We start from the raw sequence: 21,262 nt of genomic DNA on the forward strand, positions 1-21,262 counted from the left end.
AATTTTCATGTAAAACAAAACAAAACGAACATCAAAAAACACTTTTCCTTCAACATTTTTCACGTGAAAAATTATACTAATCAAACACAATAATTTACAATTCTCTGGAAAACAATTTCTAGGTAATTCAATTCCTTGGAATTCATTTTCTTTCCACCCAAATTTCATCTTCGCAATCAAACAGACATTAAGAACTCCATAAATGTAATACCAAGTGTATGTTCATATAATGCACCATACAAATTTCTAGTTTTAATCGGGCATATTTTATTGAACAAAAAATTTAAGATATCTATCTTTATCTGGGTATATATATTTTTCCTGGGATTGTTAGCTACAATCTGAAATGCTCCATCGGCAAATTACAAGAAATACACCGGATTTTTAATAGAAAAATAGCAATCCAAGTACAAAAAACACGACAATGAGAATAATGAAGCATATGAAAACAGTAAAATAAGAAGAGCAGAAGAAAGGAGCAAATATTAGACTGAAGGAGAATCACATTTGAAAAATTTAAGTCTACTCTTCCACAACAGATTCACCGATTTTGTTGTTGTACTTTCTCGCATATCTCTGGTTCCTCAAAACCTTTGGGTCCAACAGTTTGGAATTCAACATGTAAAAATAAGGAAAATTTATCATAAATCCACACATATAAAGGAAATCGGCGGAATAAAAACGAACCCCTTTTGTGGAGGTGTAACGGTGGCGTTAGGGCTTGACACCGTTCTTGTGAGACTGGTTATGGGTGGAGTGGTTCTTCGATTTCTCCGTTTTCTTCTCTTCTCTACATGGGAAGGATAAAAAAACAAAGATTAATTCAAAATGTTTAGTCTATAAATACATATATTTCTATAACTATAGACATAGACATAGAGAGAATAAAACTCCACATGAAACCTTGTTGTTGGAGGCTGTAGGAGGCCATCTCCAATGTGAACACCAAAATATCAAAATGCACCATTTTTTGGTGCAAAGGAGCTTCAATGAAATACTATACTTTGCGTCATTTTGTTGCAAAGTTTTTTTGCCTTTTCTTATCCTTTTTCAAATAAATTGATGAAGTGTATTATTTATGTCATTTGTGCTATATATTTTTTACAATATATTATTATTATTATTATTATTATTATTATTATTATTTAAAATAAAATTTAAATGTAAGAAATAATAATTAATTAAAAGAAGAAAAAAGTTAAAATATAACAAACACGATTATTTATTAAAGTTAATACGAAATATATTAAACGATGACATACATACGATAATCTACTATTTTTTGATGGCATGATTTAATATTTCGTTGTTGTAGTGTTTTTATTAATTGTACTATATTTTTATATTTATTAATGTAATTATTTATTTAGTAATTTATGTATTTATAAAATAATTAAAGAAAAAATATTTCAAATAAATAAATTATAAAGAATAAAAAAAGGGAAGAAAATGGGTAAACACCGTTCATTTAGTGTAATAGTTGGAAATAAATTTTAATTTGGTGCAAGATTTGATACAAAATTTGGTACAACATGATACTAAATTTGGTAAGCGCTTCAGATGGCTTGTTCCCTTTAAGTTTGTGATATATAACTGAGAGGAAAACTGGAGAACATAGTAAAGAGGTATGGGAGGTTGTGTGGAGAAAGGGTGAAAGATTGACATGAGACACCAGAGATAGAGAAAGAAAGAGGTGAAAGTGAGAAATGATGGAGTGGATGGGCACACATTCTTAGGAACAGTCCATATATGGAGCAACTTTTATTCTATAATATAAGGATATGGATAAGGATAGGGGCAAGCCTTTTTAGATATGCATTTTCATTAAGTTGTGTCTTTTGGTTAACATTTTGGACCACTACACATTAAGGATTTTGCTTGTTTGTCAGGCTGAGGCCTCACAGGCTGTTACAGGCTTATACCAAAGAGGTTGTTGGTCCCACATGGGACCCATGATGATAAAAAATTATACAAAAATCATCCACCCATCCTATTTGTGAGAGGCCCTGTAAGGGGCCCGTGAGCCTCAGCCAGGCAAACAAGCAAAGTCCATATATTAATTCCGGGCGATTGGAATTAATTCATTTCAATTCATAAATTGCTTATCATGTTGATGCATATTCATTTGTTCATTTACTTTGAATAGAATTTCATAAAAGAGAGTTCAAAATATTAGTAAGGTTAGTCGGTCTACATAATTTGGAGTGCTATTGCGGAAAGTGACTATTGTATCTTGATAGACGAATGCTGAAAAACCATTAAGACTCATACTGGGTATAATTGTTTTAAGGACAAAGAGTTCAACTCTTGCCTCGACTTCCTTATTTCTACTTATCGTATTCAATTTCTGTAAGTCAAAATTTAGTTTGATTTTATGCACGTAAAATGTATGTTATCACATTTATATTTTCCTAACTATTCCTTACGATGATTATATTTCTCTCAATGATATAGAATTAAGGTTTCTAATTTTGAACAATCTTAACTTATGAGATGGATTCCTATTCTTTTTACCATTGCAATTTGAAATTCTACTCTTTATGAACAATACATATGATAATTTCAATTTGTGGTAGGATTTTGTAACTTTTGTAGTTTCTTTTACCCTTATTCAATCCTCATTATTTTTAAAATACATTTTTATCTCTTCGTTTTCAATCATACATTTTTCAATTAAATAATATTGCACACGTTATTCAAGTAAATAATAAACCTTTTCTTATTCTTTTTAACTACGCATTATACATCAATTTACTATTCCAAAATTCATTCTACATACAAAAGTAAAATAAGAAAAAATGGGGCTCAATTAGGCTCTTAATTTATAAACTATTGACTAACCTAAATTGATTCAAGTTGTAATTCAAATTTGTAGAAAGAATGTTCCTTCTAGTTCCATGCATATATGAGTTTGACATAAGGGTATCTCCCATGGATGCCCTATTGCACCAAATTTTGGCTTTGGTGCAATGATTGGAGGAAGGTTTGCCCTTATTTTTCATTTTTCAAAGATAATGGTTAAGAGTATTTGTGTCATTTTCGTTCTATGATGATGATGATAATTAATTACACTATTAATTATACTACTAAAGTTTATTATTTTTAATAATATAATCAATAATAATTAAGGATTTTTTAATTTAGTAATTATTTTTGTAAATTTAATGTAATTGTTTATCGTAAATTAATAATATAATCAATTATTTTCGTCAATTTAACATAATATATAAAACATATGAATAATTTAATAATCAGTATATTTGTTAATTTAATGAAGTTATGATTTAGTAATTTATTTAGTTATAAAATAATTAAATGAATAAATAATTTTTTTAAATAAAATGTATTGTCAAAAATCGAAAGAATGAATAAGATAATAAAACAATGTGGCTGGAAAAGAATTTTAGTTTGGTACAAGGTTTGGTGCAATATAGTGTAAATTTTGGTGTAGTGCTGAAAATATCATAATAGACCATCACTTAGAATCTTCAGTACATACTTTGAAATGCCCTTCCAAAATACTCCAAAACAAGAACATAAAAAACTTGCAATCCGCATAAGAGATGCCCATGTAGAGTATGGATTAAAATATAAATTTTAATTTAAATCAAAATCAACAATTAATTTTAACTATATATTTTATTTAAAAATTTTGATTTAAGTGAAAATCAACAATTAATTGCCACTACATATTTTATGGGATCCAGAATTTTTCAACGGCACATTTTATCAACTTTTATTAAAATTTACTAAAAAGTTGATTTAATTCCCACCAAGCATGAGCATAGACTCACGAAAATCTATATTGAGAAGGGTAATTTCTCTTAAAGATAAGGATACTAAAGAGATGATTACAGTAAGATATAAGATAAGATTAAAATATTTATCAGATTTATAGTTGTATCTAACGGTCGACGCCCAAATCCATTTAGCCCAACGAGTACACACATTGCCAGCTCCCGTTTCTCCCTAGACAGCACGCTGGAGAACGGCATAAATATTTTGTACAATTTCTTTCACTGCCAAACTGAATTCTTCCTCGTTCTGAAGAGATAGAAGGCTAAATTCAACAAGATGTTCATACATAACCGTTAAGGCAATTTCTACATCATTTATATATGATAAAATTAATTATTTAAAAGATTTGTATTACTTCTCCCAACAGAACTCAATAACAACTCTTTCGCTGCCCGTAGTTAGTTCCTTTCGTGCATAGTATTTTTATCTCTTCTTTAAGTCCTTATTTGAGCCTCATTCTTTTGATAAGAATGAATTTTTAAATAGTCCATTGATAGAAAATGTGTAGTTAAAAAATAAGAAAAAATTTTGAATTTGCGTTTAATATTATTTTATTGAAGAATGTGTGGTTGAAATGATGTGAAAATACTGTTTAAAATGTATCACTTTTTTATTTTTTTTCGAAGGATGAGAATGAAACAGGGGCTAAATGTCAAAAAAAAAAAAAAAAAAAGAATATCAATTTGAACCACTACATCTTAAACATTAAGTTGCTCGAAAAAGATTATTTACCTCTGCAACAATGATAATATCATAGGATGAACTTCCAAATGGCACCACACATGTGTGAACAAAACCCAAATTAAGCTTCTCTACTTCGCAAAGAATTTTCACCAAAACCCCTTTACGTTTCTCACAACGGATTCTGAGAAGAACATGTTTGTCACAAACTTGAGCCTCGATTGATGGGGGCGACTGCTGCTCATTCCACGATGATTCGTCATCGTCCACCACCAACTGTGATTTCTTGACACGTACCGTGGGCTTTCTTTCTTGTTCCTCAAGTAAATCCACTTGTCCTTGGAGGTATGTGAAATACCTTATAGCATTTTCCAGTACAGAAGCTTCATCCATTTCTGCAAACAGAAAGAAAGAAAGAAAAAACACAAAACAACAGAATATTTAAATTATTATGCTTAAATATTTTGATTCTTGAAGTCTATGTGGAGAGAGAGAGAGAGAGAGAGAGAGCTTAGTGTATCTTCTTCGGATGCCCTATGTTTGCTACACAATCGAACTCGGATAAAATAGACTGGTGGAAACTATTTTTCATATTTTTCATGTAAGCACGTGGAAATCGAGCGTATTTCTTTATTCATAATTGTTGCAAAACAATGATGACACAATGAAGTAATTTTATTTTCTTTTGAAAAACTTTCGAGTCCCCACTTTTCTTTGTAAAAACTATAAAGTTTCTCAAGTCACGGTCTCACTTTTACAGTTTTATATATATATATATTCTCTCATTATAGTTGAACCCTTTTCTAAATGTATTAAAGATTGTTAACTTCTAGTTCATGCTTATGTTTATTGTGTTTTTTTCCTCTTCTCATTGGTATCATCAACATATAGTAGTTAGCACATTGTTTCTATACCGATTCTCATATAAGAAGTTCATTAGGAAAGCATAAAAATACTTATTTACCTCATTTTAGAAAAAAAAGTTAAGAAATACAAAAGTGTGAACCAATATACCGACAGAAACCATCATCGTAGACTACTGACTAGAAATTTACATTAATTAATGAAATATTGAGCATAGTAATGTAACAAAAAATGAATTCATGTGGAATGGAACTCGAACAGTGGCTTAAGTGTTTGGGAAATCTATAAAAAGTGATTATTAAGAATCTGTATTATCTAATAGCAAATTTTGAAAAGTAGCAAAATGGTAGAATTTCATATTGTGCTTTTAACTTTCCCAATACATATCATTAATATATTAATTTATAAAACTCGTAAGTATACGGTATCACTGATAAGTAATAAAATAATGAGTAAGATATCGTTCCCAATGGACGAATAGCAAACTTGTAAAAAGATTTTATAATAATTATCTAAATAATTGTTCTAATGATCAAATTATGATGGTTTTAGGAGAGATGATTATTAAGATTTCAAATCCCAATTGGACTTTGATACCATTTTTAAGCGAAATACACTTCAAACCTTGTAAAAATGGGGCTCAGTCAAACACCCATCAAACACCAACCATATGGGCTCAAACCCACAACTACCTTCGTTTGGTTCCCACTAAGTTGCACTCACAAAGAACACAATAATGACTTGCAACCACGAAGGAAGAGAATAGAGGAAGCAATTCGAAACTTAAGAGAAACCGAAGACGGCTGTGCTCACGTTCTCTCTCAAATGCAAAATTAACACATGGCTTCCAAGCAAGAAGAATGATGGATATATAGTCTTTGGTTTAGGTCATCTCCAATTGGGCCCAAGATAATTAAATGGGCCGCAACAAATTATCAAGCTAATGGACCAACAACCCTATTAAAAGGACCACCAACAAAAAGATCAACACAAAGACAATGAGCTAACGCACATGGGCCATCCAAAAGTGAATTGGGACATGAGTAACTTTAATTAATTATGTCACTTCCAATGGCCCAAGTTGTTTCCAGGTGAGCCAATCGCTATGGTGTTGATATATTTATCGCAACAACATTTTAACATCATCGCCCAGTCTAGTTATGACCCGAGTAATCCTAGTTATTGCATGCGCATTTGTGTGAAAATCCCATTTGCATGAATGGTTACTTGATTTGGTGCATTATTTTTTGTACTGGATTTCAATATGGTTGACGTGTATTTACATGAATTTTAGAGTGATCTTATTACTGCATGTAATGTGTTTGCATGCATAGTGGTTGAGATACATTAGCATTAAGTATATCTATTGATATTGTAGAGTATGGACGTTTGATGGTACATTGGTAATATGTACAAGGGATGTAGAGAGTGACATTTGGATCACGAGAAGTGATGTGATTAAATGTTAGAATCCTTTATTTGTGAAAATCCTAATTGGGTGGAGTGTGAGAGTGACACTCCTATCATTTCTATTATGCGGAGATCTATTATCCATTTAGGTTGAGAGATATGAGGTAATGATAGATGAACATCCCATGGACTTAAGATCTACGGTGGTTTATCAGTTAGATATGACTAGTGACTAGTTTAGTGAGCATGGTTGGTGATGAGAGGAGATGTGTTCTCGAGATGCGAATTGCATGGAATCAAGTAGGATAATTTTGGTGAGATCTTTTTGCGGGATCATTTATGCAATTGTTGTATATGTTGGTTATTTTGATTAATTAAATTGGAGTTAGTCTGATGTTTTTTACTACGTGAACTTGTTTGAAAAGATCTTTGTGTTTTCCCATATTTTCATCGCATGTTTTATATGCTCTTGATTGACACCGTTACTTGAATGAAGCTAGATCTTGCGGAATCATATTGAATATTAGACGATACTTTATGTTAACGTGATTATATATTTTCTGCTTGGATTTTCTTGACCTTAGCCCTTGTCAGTACATGGAGTAGTATGGTATGTGTTTCAGGTTAGGTCTGTGATTCCAATTTTATTTTGTTATGTTGATTAGGTAAGCATAAGCTTTATGTTGCTTGCTTGTAGGTTTATTGGGTATTAAGGTGGAGATTTGTTGATTTTTTATATCCAATAAATTCGAGCGATGATGCTAAAATGTTATTGAGATAACTATATCAACACCACAGTGATTGGCACGACCTAAAAACATCTTGGACCATTGGAAGTGACTTAATTAGTTATAGTTTCTCATTGCTCAATTCACTTCAGGATGGCTCATGTAAGTTAGCTTATTGTACTTTTTGTTGGTAATCCTTTTATTAGGTTTGTTGGCCCATTATCTTGGTATTTGTTTGTAGAGTCAATTTACTTGTCTTTGGCCCAATTGAAGGCGACCTAAACTAAAGAATATATATATCTATCATTCTTCTTACCTCGCAGCCGCGTGTTAATTTGCATTTGAAAGAAAATGTCAGAACAAGCGTCTTTGGTTTCTCTTGGGTTTACAATTGCTTCCTCTATTCTCTTCCTTTGTGGGTGCAAATTAATCACCATTATTATGTTTTTTATAAGTACAATTCAGTGGCAACCGAGTGAAGATAGTTGTGGGTTTGAGTCTCATATGGTTGGTGTTCATTTGGTGTTTGACTGAGCCCAATTTTCACAAGATTTGAAGCGTATTCTGCTTATACCACTTTTTACTCTATCTTAATACAATTTACAATATCATGATAATATGTATGTATTCTTATTGATCAATGTTACTAAGTTAGAGCATGTTTGAGCCCCATTTTCTTTTGAAAATGCATTTTGGAATAATAGGTTGATGAAGAATGTGTAGTTAAAAAATAAGAATAAGTTTTGAGTTTGTAAATTATTTTATTGAAAAATGTGTAATTGAAAAGAAGAGAGAAAATATATTTTGTAAATAATGGGGCTCATACAAGGGCTTAATGAATAATCTCTTTCTAGTTGAATTAAATCTATTATTTCATATGACCTTCATATATCTCCATGAGAGATGCGAATATGAAAGTATGCATTAAAAACGTTAGAATATAAATCATGCAAAGTATAACGTTATATCTCTATCCTTTATCGGATTTTACAATGATTGTTATAAGTGCAATATATCTTATTGTCTCTCGCAATAACAACAAAATTCACAAAATATTCCAATTAGTAGCTAATTAATTATCATTTAAAAATGAACATATATTGGGCATTAAATTATTGAACTTTTATTTAAATCTTCATAACAAGAGTTCATCTAGATCTTAATAATTGGATTTCAATCCTATTATTGGAAAATAACAGGAAAACATGATTAATTGGTAGAACATGTGTAACGACCCGAGCCTCATGTCTTGCTGTTCTCTTATATACTGTCCGCTTTAGTACAACATATATCCAACGTACCCGTTACGAGTTTCTATCACATTATCCAAGATTGAGTCCTTGACATTTCCCTTATGAATGACTTAAGTTGAATCAGGATTCAATTTAAACCTTACTTAAAGGAAAGATCATGAGTTCGAATCTTGGGGAAGCGACAAAAATTTGTGAGGGGTAAGATGAGCTCGGCCTCTCCTATAGTGAACAATACATAAGTCAACAGCTTAGGTTTAGAGGCCAGATCATTACAACATAATCCCATTTTTAGAGTGTTGAAGTAGAAGATGATGAGTCTTGAATTTCTCGAATTGTTTCTTGATTGAATGACGCAATATCTTTTTCTTGTTTCCTCAAAAAGCTTGGTTTGATCGTCAATTGATGATGGCTTTGTAATTTATCTTTAAGTTTCTTATAACAACAATGAATTTGCCTCCTTTGATTTTGATAATTGATGAAATTTGGGAATATGAGAGGTCCCCTAGCATACTCAAAAATAATATTTACATTTATTTTATTTATTTCATGTGATGGATTGTTAGATATATATTATATATATCATTTGAAAGAAATAATTAAATTAGATAAGTTATATGAGTAGTAAAAAATGTAAAATTTATGTAGGAGGTCAGTGGTTCACATTCCACATGAATATTAAAAAGTAAAGATTAGGCCTTTTGCTCTTGGACTTCTTCGATCAAAATCAATTTTTATTTATTTTCATCAATTTTGGATTTATTATTTCCTCAAACTTTCCAGTAAAAACTAATTAATACAAAAATGACAGTTGAAAGACAATTTGTTATCCTGGACCCTATTTGGGTCAAATTGGCCCCTTGTTGAGTGGACTCTAATTGGAGTCCAATCAATGTCACGCATGTCAAGTCTAAATACCCTCTATCAATATAAAGATAAGTAAGAGCAATTACACATGGTTAACTATCATTAAAATGTCACAAATTATCATATTACAAATGATTGCCCTCTTAGTTATATATAATTGTCAACTAAACTTCAAAATTGACCTTAATCCAACAAATTGATTGCGCCTTAAGTTAAATTACACTCTAATCCAAGTCAAATCAATAACCGATCAAGTCCAATCAACTCTCTATTCAAGAAAATGAATAAGTTTATTTACAATTAAGCAAGATTATTTATCATTGAAATGTCTTATTTAGTTATATTATAAATGATTCTCTTATTTGCTATTTATATTCCCTCAACTAAATTAGTCGAAATCAACATTTTCGAACAATTTGATCTCTCAATTCAAGAATACGAGACATTTATCATTATGTCATTCATGACATCTTCTGGATAATTTTTTTCTAAAAATAAAAATAAGTCGAACCACCTTATAGACTAATACTTCTAAAATAAATTTTACCATTTTATTTATTTAAAGAACTTTATTTAACTTACATTAATACTCCCCACCATATCCCAGCCCACGTCGCATCATCTCATGGCGTTTTCTCTATCTCATACCACAGTATTAAAGAAGAACAAATGATAAAGAAGGACAGATGTTCTGCTGTAAGAAAAATACTTTGTGTATTACAATTGTTTGGCTTTTGTACACAAATCGCAATGAGGACAGCAAGCTATATATATACATAAACCAAAAAAACTATACTAGGAAGCCTATTAAGAGTGAATCAATATACAAGGAATAGCAGCAAATTTACAGCAACCGTGTCCATGATTTGTGGCTATAGACTGTTTGATTATCCATGATTTTAGAGATGAGATTAACAGTCCATGATTTGCTCTTGTAGACTTGTAGTCTGACCAAGATTATAGGGCTAAGATCAAGGATCCTTTTCACGTCCCCGCAAGACGGTGCTTCCATCGGCAACACTGATCTTGGTGTGAAGCTCTTGAAAGCGAGTCTTTGAAAGAGCCTTCGTCATGAGATTCGCAAGTTGATCACGGGTAGATATATGAGATACATTGAGCAGGCCTTTGTTAACATAGTCCCGAACAAAATGAATATCAATGGCAATATGCTTCATGCGGGAATGTTGAATAGGATTTAAGCTGAGCTAAGTGGCACCAATATTGTCATAGTATAATTTTGGTACAGCAGGGAGAGTCACCTGTAGTTCTTGAAAGAGGGAAGTAAGCCATGCTATTTCCGAAGCAGCAGTCGCAAGAGCATGATATTCAGCTTCGGTGGAGGAGCGCGCAACAGCGCGCTGTTTTCGTGTGCTCCAGGATATAGGATTGTTGCCAAGATAAATGATGTAGGCTGAAGTGGAAGTTCGGTCATCCATATTGCCTGCCCAATCAGCATCGGAGTATGCAGTGAGATGAAGACCTTTAGTTTTGCGAAGCCGTAGACCATGATAAAGAGTCGCTTTGAGGTATCGCAATAACCGTTTAGCTGCTGTCCAATGTGTCACCGTTGGTCTATGCATAAATTGAGCAAGGCGAGAAATCAGGAAAGCAATGTCAGGTCTCGTAAGAGATAGATATTGAAGTGAACCAATAATTCGACGATACTCCGTGCAATCAACAGAGGTTGTGCCATCATCCAAGCGGAGAACATCAGAGGTAGACATTGGGGTCAAAATCTCTTTCGCATTGTCAAGGCCCGTTTTAGAGAGTAATTCCCTAATATACTTATGCTAAGATAAAAATATACCGTCTGTGGTGGGGATAACTTCAACACCCAAAAAAAAACTTAATGGGCCAAGATCTTTGAGAGAAAAGGCCTTGCCCAAAGAAGTGACAACCTGCTGGATAAAAGTGCTGAAATTTCATGTGAGAATGAGATCATCCACATAAATGAGAAAATATGCAGTTAGATCATCCATATGATATATAAATAACGAAGAGTCGGCTTTAGATTGAGAAAATCCCATTTTTGTGAGATAATCACTTAATGCATGATACCAAGCCCGCGGGGCTTGTTTGAGTCCATAGAGAGAGCGATGAAGCTTGCATATATGATGAGGTGCATTGAGGTCAACAAAACCAGCTGGTTGGGCCATGTAAACTTCCTCAGTCAAAGTGGCATGGAGAAATGCATTGTTGACATCTAGTTGACGAAGAGGCCAACCCCTAGACACGGCAAGAGTAAGTATCGCGTGGATTGTAGCTGGTTTGACTACAAGAGAAAAAGTTTCTTTATAATCCAAGCCAGGTCATTGGTAGAACCCTTTAGCCACTAATCTGGCCTTATAATGACCAATATTGCCATTTGGTTTTCGCTTGATGCGATACACCCATTTGCAACCAATGGGATTATGATGAGGAAGTTTCTCGACAAGGGTCCAAGTTCCATGTTTCAATAGGGAAGTGAATTCCTCACTCATAGCCTGGCGCCAAAGAGGATCCTTCATAGCCTGTGATACACAAGTGGGCTCAAGAGCAGGTCGCAGCAAATGTTTAGACACTTGGTATATCTGCTTGGGTCGGTAGATTTATTCATGGCTCGTGTAATCATGCCATGAGTATGGACTGGTACAGCAGGTTCTGATGGGCCAGATGTAGCACTTGGGTTACTATCCAGAGAAGTGGCTAATGTAGTCTGCGAAGGACTCGGATCCAAGGGCTGCTGTTGAGAGTGATGTGAACGAGTTGGGTTTAGGAAGGACTCAACAACAGGATAAGAGGATAGGTTGGGCATATCTATTGGAATAATAGATAGGTGGGGCGAGACCACAGTGGGTGGACTCGTGTGGATAGGCTCAGAAGGTGGCTTTAAGCAGAGAGAGGAGAATTCATTTTCGTTGAATTGTACATGGCGGGAAAGATAAAGTCGAGATGTTGCTAAATCTAAACACTTATATGCACTCTGAGAGGTAGAGTATCCAAGAAAAATACAGGCACGAGATTTGGAGTCTAGCTTATGACCAGTATAGAGTTTAAGCCAAGGAAAACATAAGCAACCAAATGTCCATAATTTGAGATAATTTGGTGATGTCCCAAACAAGCGTTCATAAACTATATTTTAGGGCTAGGGATGGGAGTCTATTGATGAGGTACACAGCTGTTTGAAAAGCATAAGGCCAATATGTAGTGGGTAAGGCAGCTTGCGTAAGGAGGGTCATTCCGGTTTCAACAATATGTCGATGTCGTCTCTCTGAGACGCCATTATGTTGGGGTGTGTGAGGTGGAGTGGTAAGGTGGCTGATCCTATGATTTAGAAAATATGTCTTTAACTTGATATATTTACCACCATTATCTGAGTAGAAATTTTTAATTGGATGATCAAATTGCTTTTCCAACACAGGTTTTAGGTGAGTGAAAATTTGATAGACATCATATTTTTGGTGCATGGGAAAAACCCAACAGTAGCGAGTATAGTGGTTAATAAAGATTACATAATAGCGATATCCATCAGAGGATTGAATTTGTGTGGGACCCCAAACATCGGAAAAAATATATTAAGAGGATTATGACTTACAATGGAGTTAGTACCAAAAGGTAATTTATGACTTTTATTGAGACGACATGAGGTACAATTATTCGGTGGAACAGAATTACGTAAAGGAAGCGAAAATTGTTTAACAATGTGAGAAACAATTTTCTGAGCAGGATGACCCAAACGACGATGCCAAGTGTCGATGGAGGTACGCTCACCCACATTGGCAATAATTGATGACTGTGTTTTGGCTAGAGGCGGAAGAGGATAGACACCATTTTCACAATCACCGCATAGCAGTATCGTCCCCTGGTGCGATCCTTCACAAAAAAATAATCAGGATGAAATTCAATTAATACATTATTGGACTTGGTAAAATGATACACAGATATGAGATTCTTATGCATTTCAGGAACACATAAAGTATTGGTAATATGAAATGAACGCGAGGGATAAGAGAGGCCAAGAGAGCCAACATGAGTAACTGATAAACCTTTACCATCACCAATTACTACTTCATCAGTGCCATCATATTCAGAGTGGATGGAGAGGTTAGACAAATCAGATGTGATGTTGTGAGAAGCACCAGAGTCAACCAACCATTTCTTATCTTTAGCAAGTGATTTACCAACGAAGTTGGCCGCACCAGAGGTCGAGGTAGATAGCTTTGGACAAGATTTAGCAGTGTGGCCAAGAGTATCACAATATTGGCACTTGGGCTTGCGAAAACCATCACGGGATGAGTGGAGTCGGGTCTGACTCGATGAAGTGCCTCGAGTGAAGTTTTTGCGATGGCCACGATAGGTGAAATTGCCACGTGTTGCTGGGTTCGCTGTAACAATCAGCGTATTGGTGGCAGATTCAAGGTGCTTAAGATATGTCTCATGACCAACTAACATGTCGTGCAATTCTTTGAATGTCAAGGAAGTGGTGCGAGTGCGGATAGGAGCAACAATGTCACGATAATCAGGACCTAGTCCATGCAAGACATAGAGTGTAATATCATAATCAGATAGAGGAGTATCAATGAGAGCCAATTCATCTACAATGCATTTGATACTGTGGAGATAGTCAGTAATGGGTTTATCACCACGTTGCATGAGAGTGAGTGCCTCTTTAAGTTGCATGACGCGTGTTCGTGACTTGTTGGCATACAAGCGAGAAAGCTTGTCCCAAGCGTCACAAGAGGTTTTTGTCGAAGCAATAAGAGGAGCAATTTGTTCCGAAACAGAAGCCAAAATGGCATTCAAGAGAAGCTGATCTTGTCTAAACCAGCGAGTATAGGCAGCAACATCATTTGTCGAAGTGGTTTTGGTGGGTACAACTAGACATGGGAGGGTTCCATCAAGATACCCCATAATACCGTACCCAAAGAGGAGGGAAGAGAAAGTAGCACGCCAAGTTGGGTAGGTGGAGGTGGTGAGGCGCTGTAATTGGCTAGTGTTTATGGAGATTAAATGTTGTTCATAAGTCTGACCACCAGTGGGGTGAGAGACAATCGGAGAAGTCATGGCGGAAGCGGACGGATTGTACTCGTTAAAGTCAAAACGCTCTGATACCATGTAAAGATTTGGGGTCCATCTTAATAGGGTCAACCTTATTAAGAGGAGTGTCACAATCCTTTATATATTGGTTATTATTTTGGTATTTTACCGATGTGGGATTATATTCCCTTAACATGCCCCCGCAAGATGGTAGCTCGTTTGAGCAGACCAATTTTGAAATCCGTGTGCTCATTTTTAGAGACTTAATCGGATCGAATCGCTCGTTGGAGTTTAATGGGCTCTGATACCATGAAGAAGAACAAATGATAAAGAAGGACAGATGTTCTGCTGTAGGAAAAATACTTTGTGTCTTACAATTGTTTGGCTTTTGTACACAAATTGCAATGAGGGCAGCAAGCTATATATATACATAAACCAAAAAAGCTATACTAGGAAGCCTATTAATAGTGAATCAATAAACAAGGAATAGCAGCAAATTTACAGCAACCGTGTCCATGATTTGTGGCTGTAGACTGGTTGATTATCCATGATTTTAGAGATGAGATTAACAGTCCATGATTTGCTCCTGTAGACTGGTAGTCTGACCAAGATTATAGGGCTAAGATCAAGGATCCTTTTCAAGTATTTATCCTTCACCTCCTATCCTTTTTTTCCTTCATCTCTGAAACTGATGAAGGAAGAAGATATAGTGCATATTAGCATAAGCAATGGAAAATCCATACCGTGAGCTGAGTGATCACGACGACGACGAATTCCTGCTATCGATAGGTTTCCCCCTGGGAACCGTCATCCTCATGCTGCTTATCTTCATCCTGAGTGGCATATTTTCCTTCTTATGCCACTGGGCGAAAATCCGCTCTCTGCGCCGAGCCGCGGCCGCTGGCATCGTTCTCGAGGGAGGCACTAGTCTAGCACCCAACAGACATGGTAATATATATTTTACTTCATTTTCTTTTCTAATGGAATTAGATAAATAAGTGTCTTTTTCTTTAAGAACTTAAGCTCTTAGGAAGTTGGTTAACATGGTAGAGTTCATAAAAATCTTGAAGTCAAATCTCCGTGTCACTTGTCATTTATTTATGAAAATTGTGTATATGTTAAGTTTTGATGGAAAAGTAAATGCAGTTTGCATCTTTAAACTTTTCAAATGAAGTGATCAACCAAATTATTTTTCGAAAATATACTTGAATTCAACAACAAAAAATTGTTAATGGATTTGGTCACCAGGTGAATAACATTTCTTATATTTTGAGATATTAGTTCTTGAAAAGCCTAGTCTAAAAACTAAAACCACTATACACAATGAGTTCAAATTACAGAAGTTGTGTGTTTTCTTTGTTTTTGAAGCAGGATAAAAGCTTGCCAGTTTTTATGCCAGGGGATCAAATTCCCAAGTTCATAGCGTTGCCGTGCCCATGCCAGCCTCCGCTGCCGGGAAGAATCATTGTTGAAGTGCAGAAGCCGCTGCCTCCGCCATCACTGTCACAGCCGCCGCTTGGAGAGGCCGTGCCTTTACAGATAGTTGTTGAACCTCCGTGTAAATTAATATAAAACATTTCGATGTATATTTCACATCCTGCACATTTTATTTATCTACTTTTGATACATTTATCAGTTATGTTACATGTATAATCGAGGTTGACAATCCTAGTTGACAACCACACACATGAGAGACGACCCAGGCTGAATAAAAAAATCGAGGATCTCCTTCCTATGAGTAAGTTGTCAACCTTGATTATACAACTAAAATAATTCTACATTTATTTATGTTTGGTCGCATGGCATTTTATCATTGTTGTGCAACACGTACTTATGCAAACAAAAGGTTAAAATATTCATGATTAATAGCAAATCCTCTATAAATAGAAGTGACGCCATCTTGCCTCTACTAATGAATTTGTTCGAACAATCCTGTAAAGGCTTATGTTAATTATGTAATGCATTGGGTGGACAATTTATCGAAAATTCCAAGCATTTTTATAACATAAAATATACCCTAATATAGCGTTTCACATTTTAATGGGATACTTCCTCCTACCAAGATTATCGACAAATATATTTAACAAATAAATTTACATCATTAAGTGCTTGTTTGATAAAATTTAAGCAAAATTTTACCAACTTTTCATCTAATCAAATTTCAATTTTTGACCATAGATTTTATGGGATCCACATTTTTTAATCAAATTTTTAACCCAACATTCCTTCCAATTTTATCAAAATTCGTTAATATTATTATCAAAAACTTTGCCACACAAGGCTTAAATTAGTCATTCACAGTACTACTTGACAATTTAGCAGAAATTTATTGTTATTTTAGTATTTAGAGTCTGATTGTACAACTATAATTAAATATTACGACCAACGTGTTCATTTTTAAAGGTTAAAAACTTGTGGATGCCATTGATGAATCAATAGTGCTAGTTTCCTCTCTATTTTTTTTTTTTTATCTAATGCTAAAAGTAGCAATCAAATTTTTTTTTCCTGGGGTTCGATTGCGTTAAAGCTATTGGATATTGTTCCAACTGCCCAACAATACTTTTTGTTTTCACTTACTTCAACAAAGAAAACAACAATATTTGTTACGAATGAGAAGAACACAAGATATACCCTTACAAAATGTAAGAGGGCCCATTTTCAATTGAAAATCACAGGACCTTTTAAGAGAAAGTTGTAATGGTTTGCTTTTCTTATTGCTCTTAAAATGTAAAATATATAAGTGAAATATGGTTTGCGTTATTTATTTTATTTGCATTGTGTTAAAGTACGTCGCCAAAGATTTGTGTCCAAATCTCATTAAATCATTCTGAGCACTGTTGTGAATTAAAATCACGGCCATGTGAAAAGAAAACTCGCTTGGATAATGAAATAATAAGAGAAAGTTAATAATAGAACACCTGTAACGTATAACGACAAACACACATTGATTATATATCATTTATTGTCTTATAATTCTTGCATATGTAGACTAAAATGTAAAATCATAAGACATTCGATATGATGTGTATGTGTGCCATCTCAAATCTTGAACTAACGGGCAATCACATTTTTATTGCTCTGAAATACCCTTGTGTTATCCACATTATGGTGCAAGCTCCGAATAAATGACTATACATTGAGTGTGATTGACAATCCGTCTTTCTTTGTGGACAACCAATAAAACTCGCTCATATTTGTATTGTAGACTTCAAGCAAAGTGTATTATACAACAATTATTGTGGACATCAAAAATATCACATTGTCTTGAATTTTGGTTATGAAAAGTATGATATGACAGCATCGATAATATCAAGAAAAAAAAAGGAGCTGTGAAAGAAAATATTCATGGTAAATTCTTATCAATCTAGTATATTAACAAGTAAATCCATTATTTGCTCGAACTGTTTCAAGGACAAAAGATTGAATCCCATTGGGGGAAAATTGCCTACTATTCAACAGGCTAATTTTGATAACATTGGGTACTTAGAATAGAGATCAATGAAATATAATATGGGTTGTCATGACTCGTGGCCTTAGTGGAAATCCAAGTAAAATGTTAGGTATACACTACGTATTAGATAATTGTATTGAGCATTTATGTGCATCAACAAAATATTATTGCATTCATGGGGTTTTCATTTTTCTACTATATTGTTTAAATAAATCCAGGTTACAGTTCCTGCTTTCATGCCACATTTTAATTGTAACAAAAATTTCAATATATATTTATTGTTGCACTTTTATTCTTAACTTTTGTTCGTCATATTCTAATTCTCAATAATATATTAATCAACATATCTTATCTGTGGTGATGCTTTTAATCCATTAAATCCGTTAGAAGAGCATATAAAGATTACTCATAATCTCAAATACGGAAAGACAACAAATACAAAAATATTTCAAAACATCTCCCTCTCATGCCAAAGCACGCTAACAAAATATTTGGACTCAAGTCGTCACTAGGGAAAATATATGCTAATTAATTACTTGCTAACAATAAAAAGGAGAGAGAAAACAGTTGAAGATACAAGTATAACAATGAGCATAGGTTGGAGAAGTTCATTTAAATTAAAATTCGGTGTGGTTAACAAGAATTTTGGTGTAAATATAATAACTTTTTAATATTTGGCCCCAATTGAGTGAGAAAGTTAGGGATGTCAAATGTGTCGAGCTAAATTGCAAGGCTCGCCCAACGTCAAGCTCAGTCTAGTCCACCACGTGATCTAGTTCATGCTTGCGTGTGGAGCGAGTCGAATGCAATTAGATCATTTCCAAAAATCTCGTCTCAACCCACAAACTTGACCCTTTATTACGTGGTTGTGCAAAATTGCAAACATACAAATCAAACAAGTAATAAAGTGATAAATGAAGCATTGCACCTGCGAATATTGTTGAATCTATTAAGTACTAGAAGTAATGAATTACATAAATAAGTAACTGGAAGTTATCTTTGTTTCTTCTAATACCATGTTCAACTACTTAATTTAAACTCCTAAGATAACTTTATTTATTTAATATTTTGTTCAATATATAACTTATTTTATTTCTGCTTTAGAGTATGATGTTGAAAAGTTTTGTTCCTACCACCTGGTATTTTGTCTAATTATTATACAGCAATAGATAACTTTTTTAATTGGATCCAATTGTGTCACTTCATCTAGGATAGTCTAAAAGCCAGATTGATAATGGGATTTGGTTAGATTAATGAGTCACCGCTTCATCAGTATATAATAAAACAGTTTATATGCGCCCAGGATCCATGAAGTAGGAGTAGGATTCCACCTTATAAGAATCTTTCGAGTTGCTAAATTTTAGAAGTTAAAAATGACGCTTGATTTGCTCTTTTCAGTTTCCAATTTTGTAAGTATCTAAAACTTGTTTAATTCGATATTTTTGAAAATGTATTTTTAAAAACAAGATTCATAACATAAAACTCAATATATATTTTTTATTTAATTAAAAAACTCGAAAAAGGGAAAATAAAAGTAATCGTATTCTTCTTTCTCCAAATCCAATCCATGCTTAGATTCCTTCCACCACCTCTCCATCCCGTCCCCCTTTCACATCGTCATCACCACTACCACTTTCCATTAATTTTCCACAAGCGCCAATGTAAAGCACCAAAATTGCAACCGTAATCGAACTCGAAAATTTATAAACCAAAACCGTTACAGGAAATCACGGTTCTTGTACTCATTGTCCCTTGACTGAACTCAGTACTCAATAAAAGAAAGTTGATAAATATGAAGAAAAATTCATTCTTCAAAATGATATCTTATTGTTGCAAGAAAAAGTCAACGCAAGAAAAAAGCCTAGCACACTACCACCACCACCGAACACCCTTCCTATCACTACTACCCATCGTTGCATAATCACATTTAAACATTAACAAAATGTCATTCAATATCACATATGAATTACATGGTTGTTGTTCGATTATTATTCCCTCTGTTATCAAAGAAAAAATGAAGAAACTTATAGTTAAGAAAAAAACGAAGAGAATTGTTAGCTCATGTTTGAGTCACATTCTTTAATAACTCATTTTTATATCATTTCATTTTAAATCACACATTCTCCTAGTAAAATAATTTTACAAGGAAATCTTAAACTTTTCCCTAATTTTTAATAACACATTCTTCAAAAATTCACTATTACAAGATCTATTTTTTTTATTTTTTGAAAAATATGGCTCAAACAAACCCCAAGTTTCAAGAAATTGTAAATTTTACATTTGATGTGGACCCAAAGGTTTCATGGTTCAGTAATCAAAACTTAAAACACCAGTTATGTTGGGACTTAGAATCTGAACGTATTATGATTTTTGTGGGATTGGGATTATGAAATTTTGAGTGTGATTTCCAAATGTTCCTAAAATTTCTAGGCATTCAGAGGTTCTCCTTGGGGGTATTATATTTGTCTCTGGCTTTGGAGTTTTTTAATTTGTGCTCTGAAATTGAATTTTACTATTTGAGTATTGAAATTTTGAGTTCGATTGAGGCTGTAATTTTAGAGCTCTACATTGGCGATGGTGGAAAATCGAGGGAAAATGTATATATTATTTGATAATATATTGTTCTATTTTACTGAATAATCAAATTCATAGAATAATTGTCATATAATAAATTTTGAAAATTTCAAACCCAAACGTATTTTCCGATTTTCCGTTTTGAGTAGTAATTTTTCAAAAGGACAAATCAAACACATATTTTGCAATATTAAAACAAGACACTCAAAATAGAAATTTGAAAATGAATTCAAAATTGAAAAAAGTACAACACAATCAAATGGGGCTTGAGCATTTTAAATTATGATTTGGCATTTTCTACCCTTATGCTTCCCTTTTTCTTTCGAGTGATGCTAGACGTCTAGGGCCACATTTTCCTTAAAATATTGTGTCAAGAGGACATAATTTCGTCGGGTCGGATACAAACACGAGCTAAAGAGTTTTGAGAGGCAATCTAGATCGATAATAAAATGTTTTTGTGATCAAATTTTTGTTCACAGACACCATTTTCTAACTTCTTTTAAAAAGGGGAAGGAGTAGCCACTATTCAAGGAACAGTAAAGTAATCCCATGTTACTGTCGAAACTGTTCTTTTTTTCCTTTTTTTTCTTTCTTTTTCTTCCTTATCTTTGCCTCACGTTGGT

The 21,262-nt window shown here is 33.6% G+C and overlaps 1 protein-coding gene across 2 annotated transcripts; it reads right to left on the reverse strand.

The window, feature by feature from the left end:
- Positions 1 to 485: 485 nt before the first annotated feature.
- Positions 486 to 5,025, reverse strand: LOC111408970 (transcription factor bHLH18-like). 2 transcript variants are annotated; one of them, XR_002705390.1, is made up of 3 exons: positions 4,531 to 4,974; positions 688 to 790; positions 486 to 591 (listed from the first exon to the last, which is right to left on the reverse strand). XR_002705390.1 is itself a non-coding variant. In XM_023038844.1 (2 exons), the coding sequence occupies exons 1-2, from the start codon at positions 4,870 to 4,872 to the stop codon at positions 3,970 to 3,972; spliced, it is 417 nt and encodes a 138-aa protein (XP_022894612.1). In that variant the 5' UTR covers positions 4,873 to 5,025; the 3' UTR covers positions 3,746 to 3,969. The 2 variants fall into 2 exon arrangements, 1 of the variants encoding a protein (XP_022894612.1); XM_023038844.1 differs by lacking the exons at positions 486 to 591; positions 688 to 790 and adding an exon at positions 3,746 to 4,044 and having other exon boundaries at positions 4,531 to 5,025.
- Positions 5,026 to 21,262: the final 16,237 nt, after the last annotated feature.

The sequence above is a fragment of the Olea europaea genome, chromosome 2, assembly GCF_002742605.1.
Source record: "Olea europaea var. sylvestris chromosome 2, O_europaea_v1, whole genome shotgun sequence".
In the NCBI taxonomy this organism is placed as follows: domain Eukaryota; kingdom Viridiplantae; phylum Streptophyta; class Magnoliopsida; order Lamiales; family Oleaceae; genus Olea; species Olea europaea.

Coding starts and splice junctions, on each gene's coding strand:
- LOC111408970 (XM_023038844.1), bottom strand. CDS start 4,872: ATGGATGAAGCTTCTGTACTGGAAAATGCTATAAGGTATTTCACATAC. Junction 4,045..4,530: donor ATATTATCATTGTTGCAGAG/GTAAATAATCTT, acceptor CTATCTCTTCAG/AACGAGGAAGAATTCAGTTT.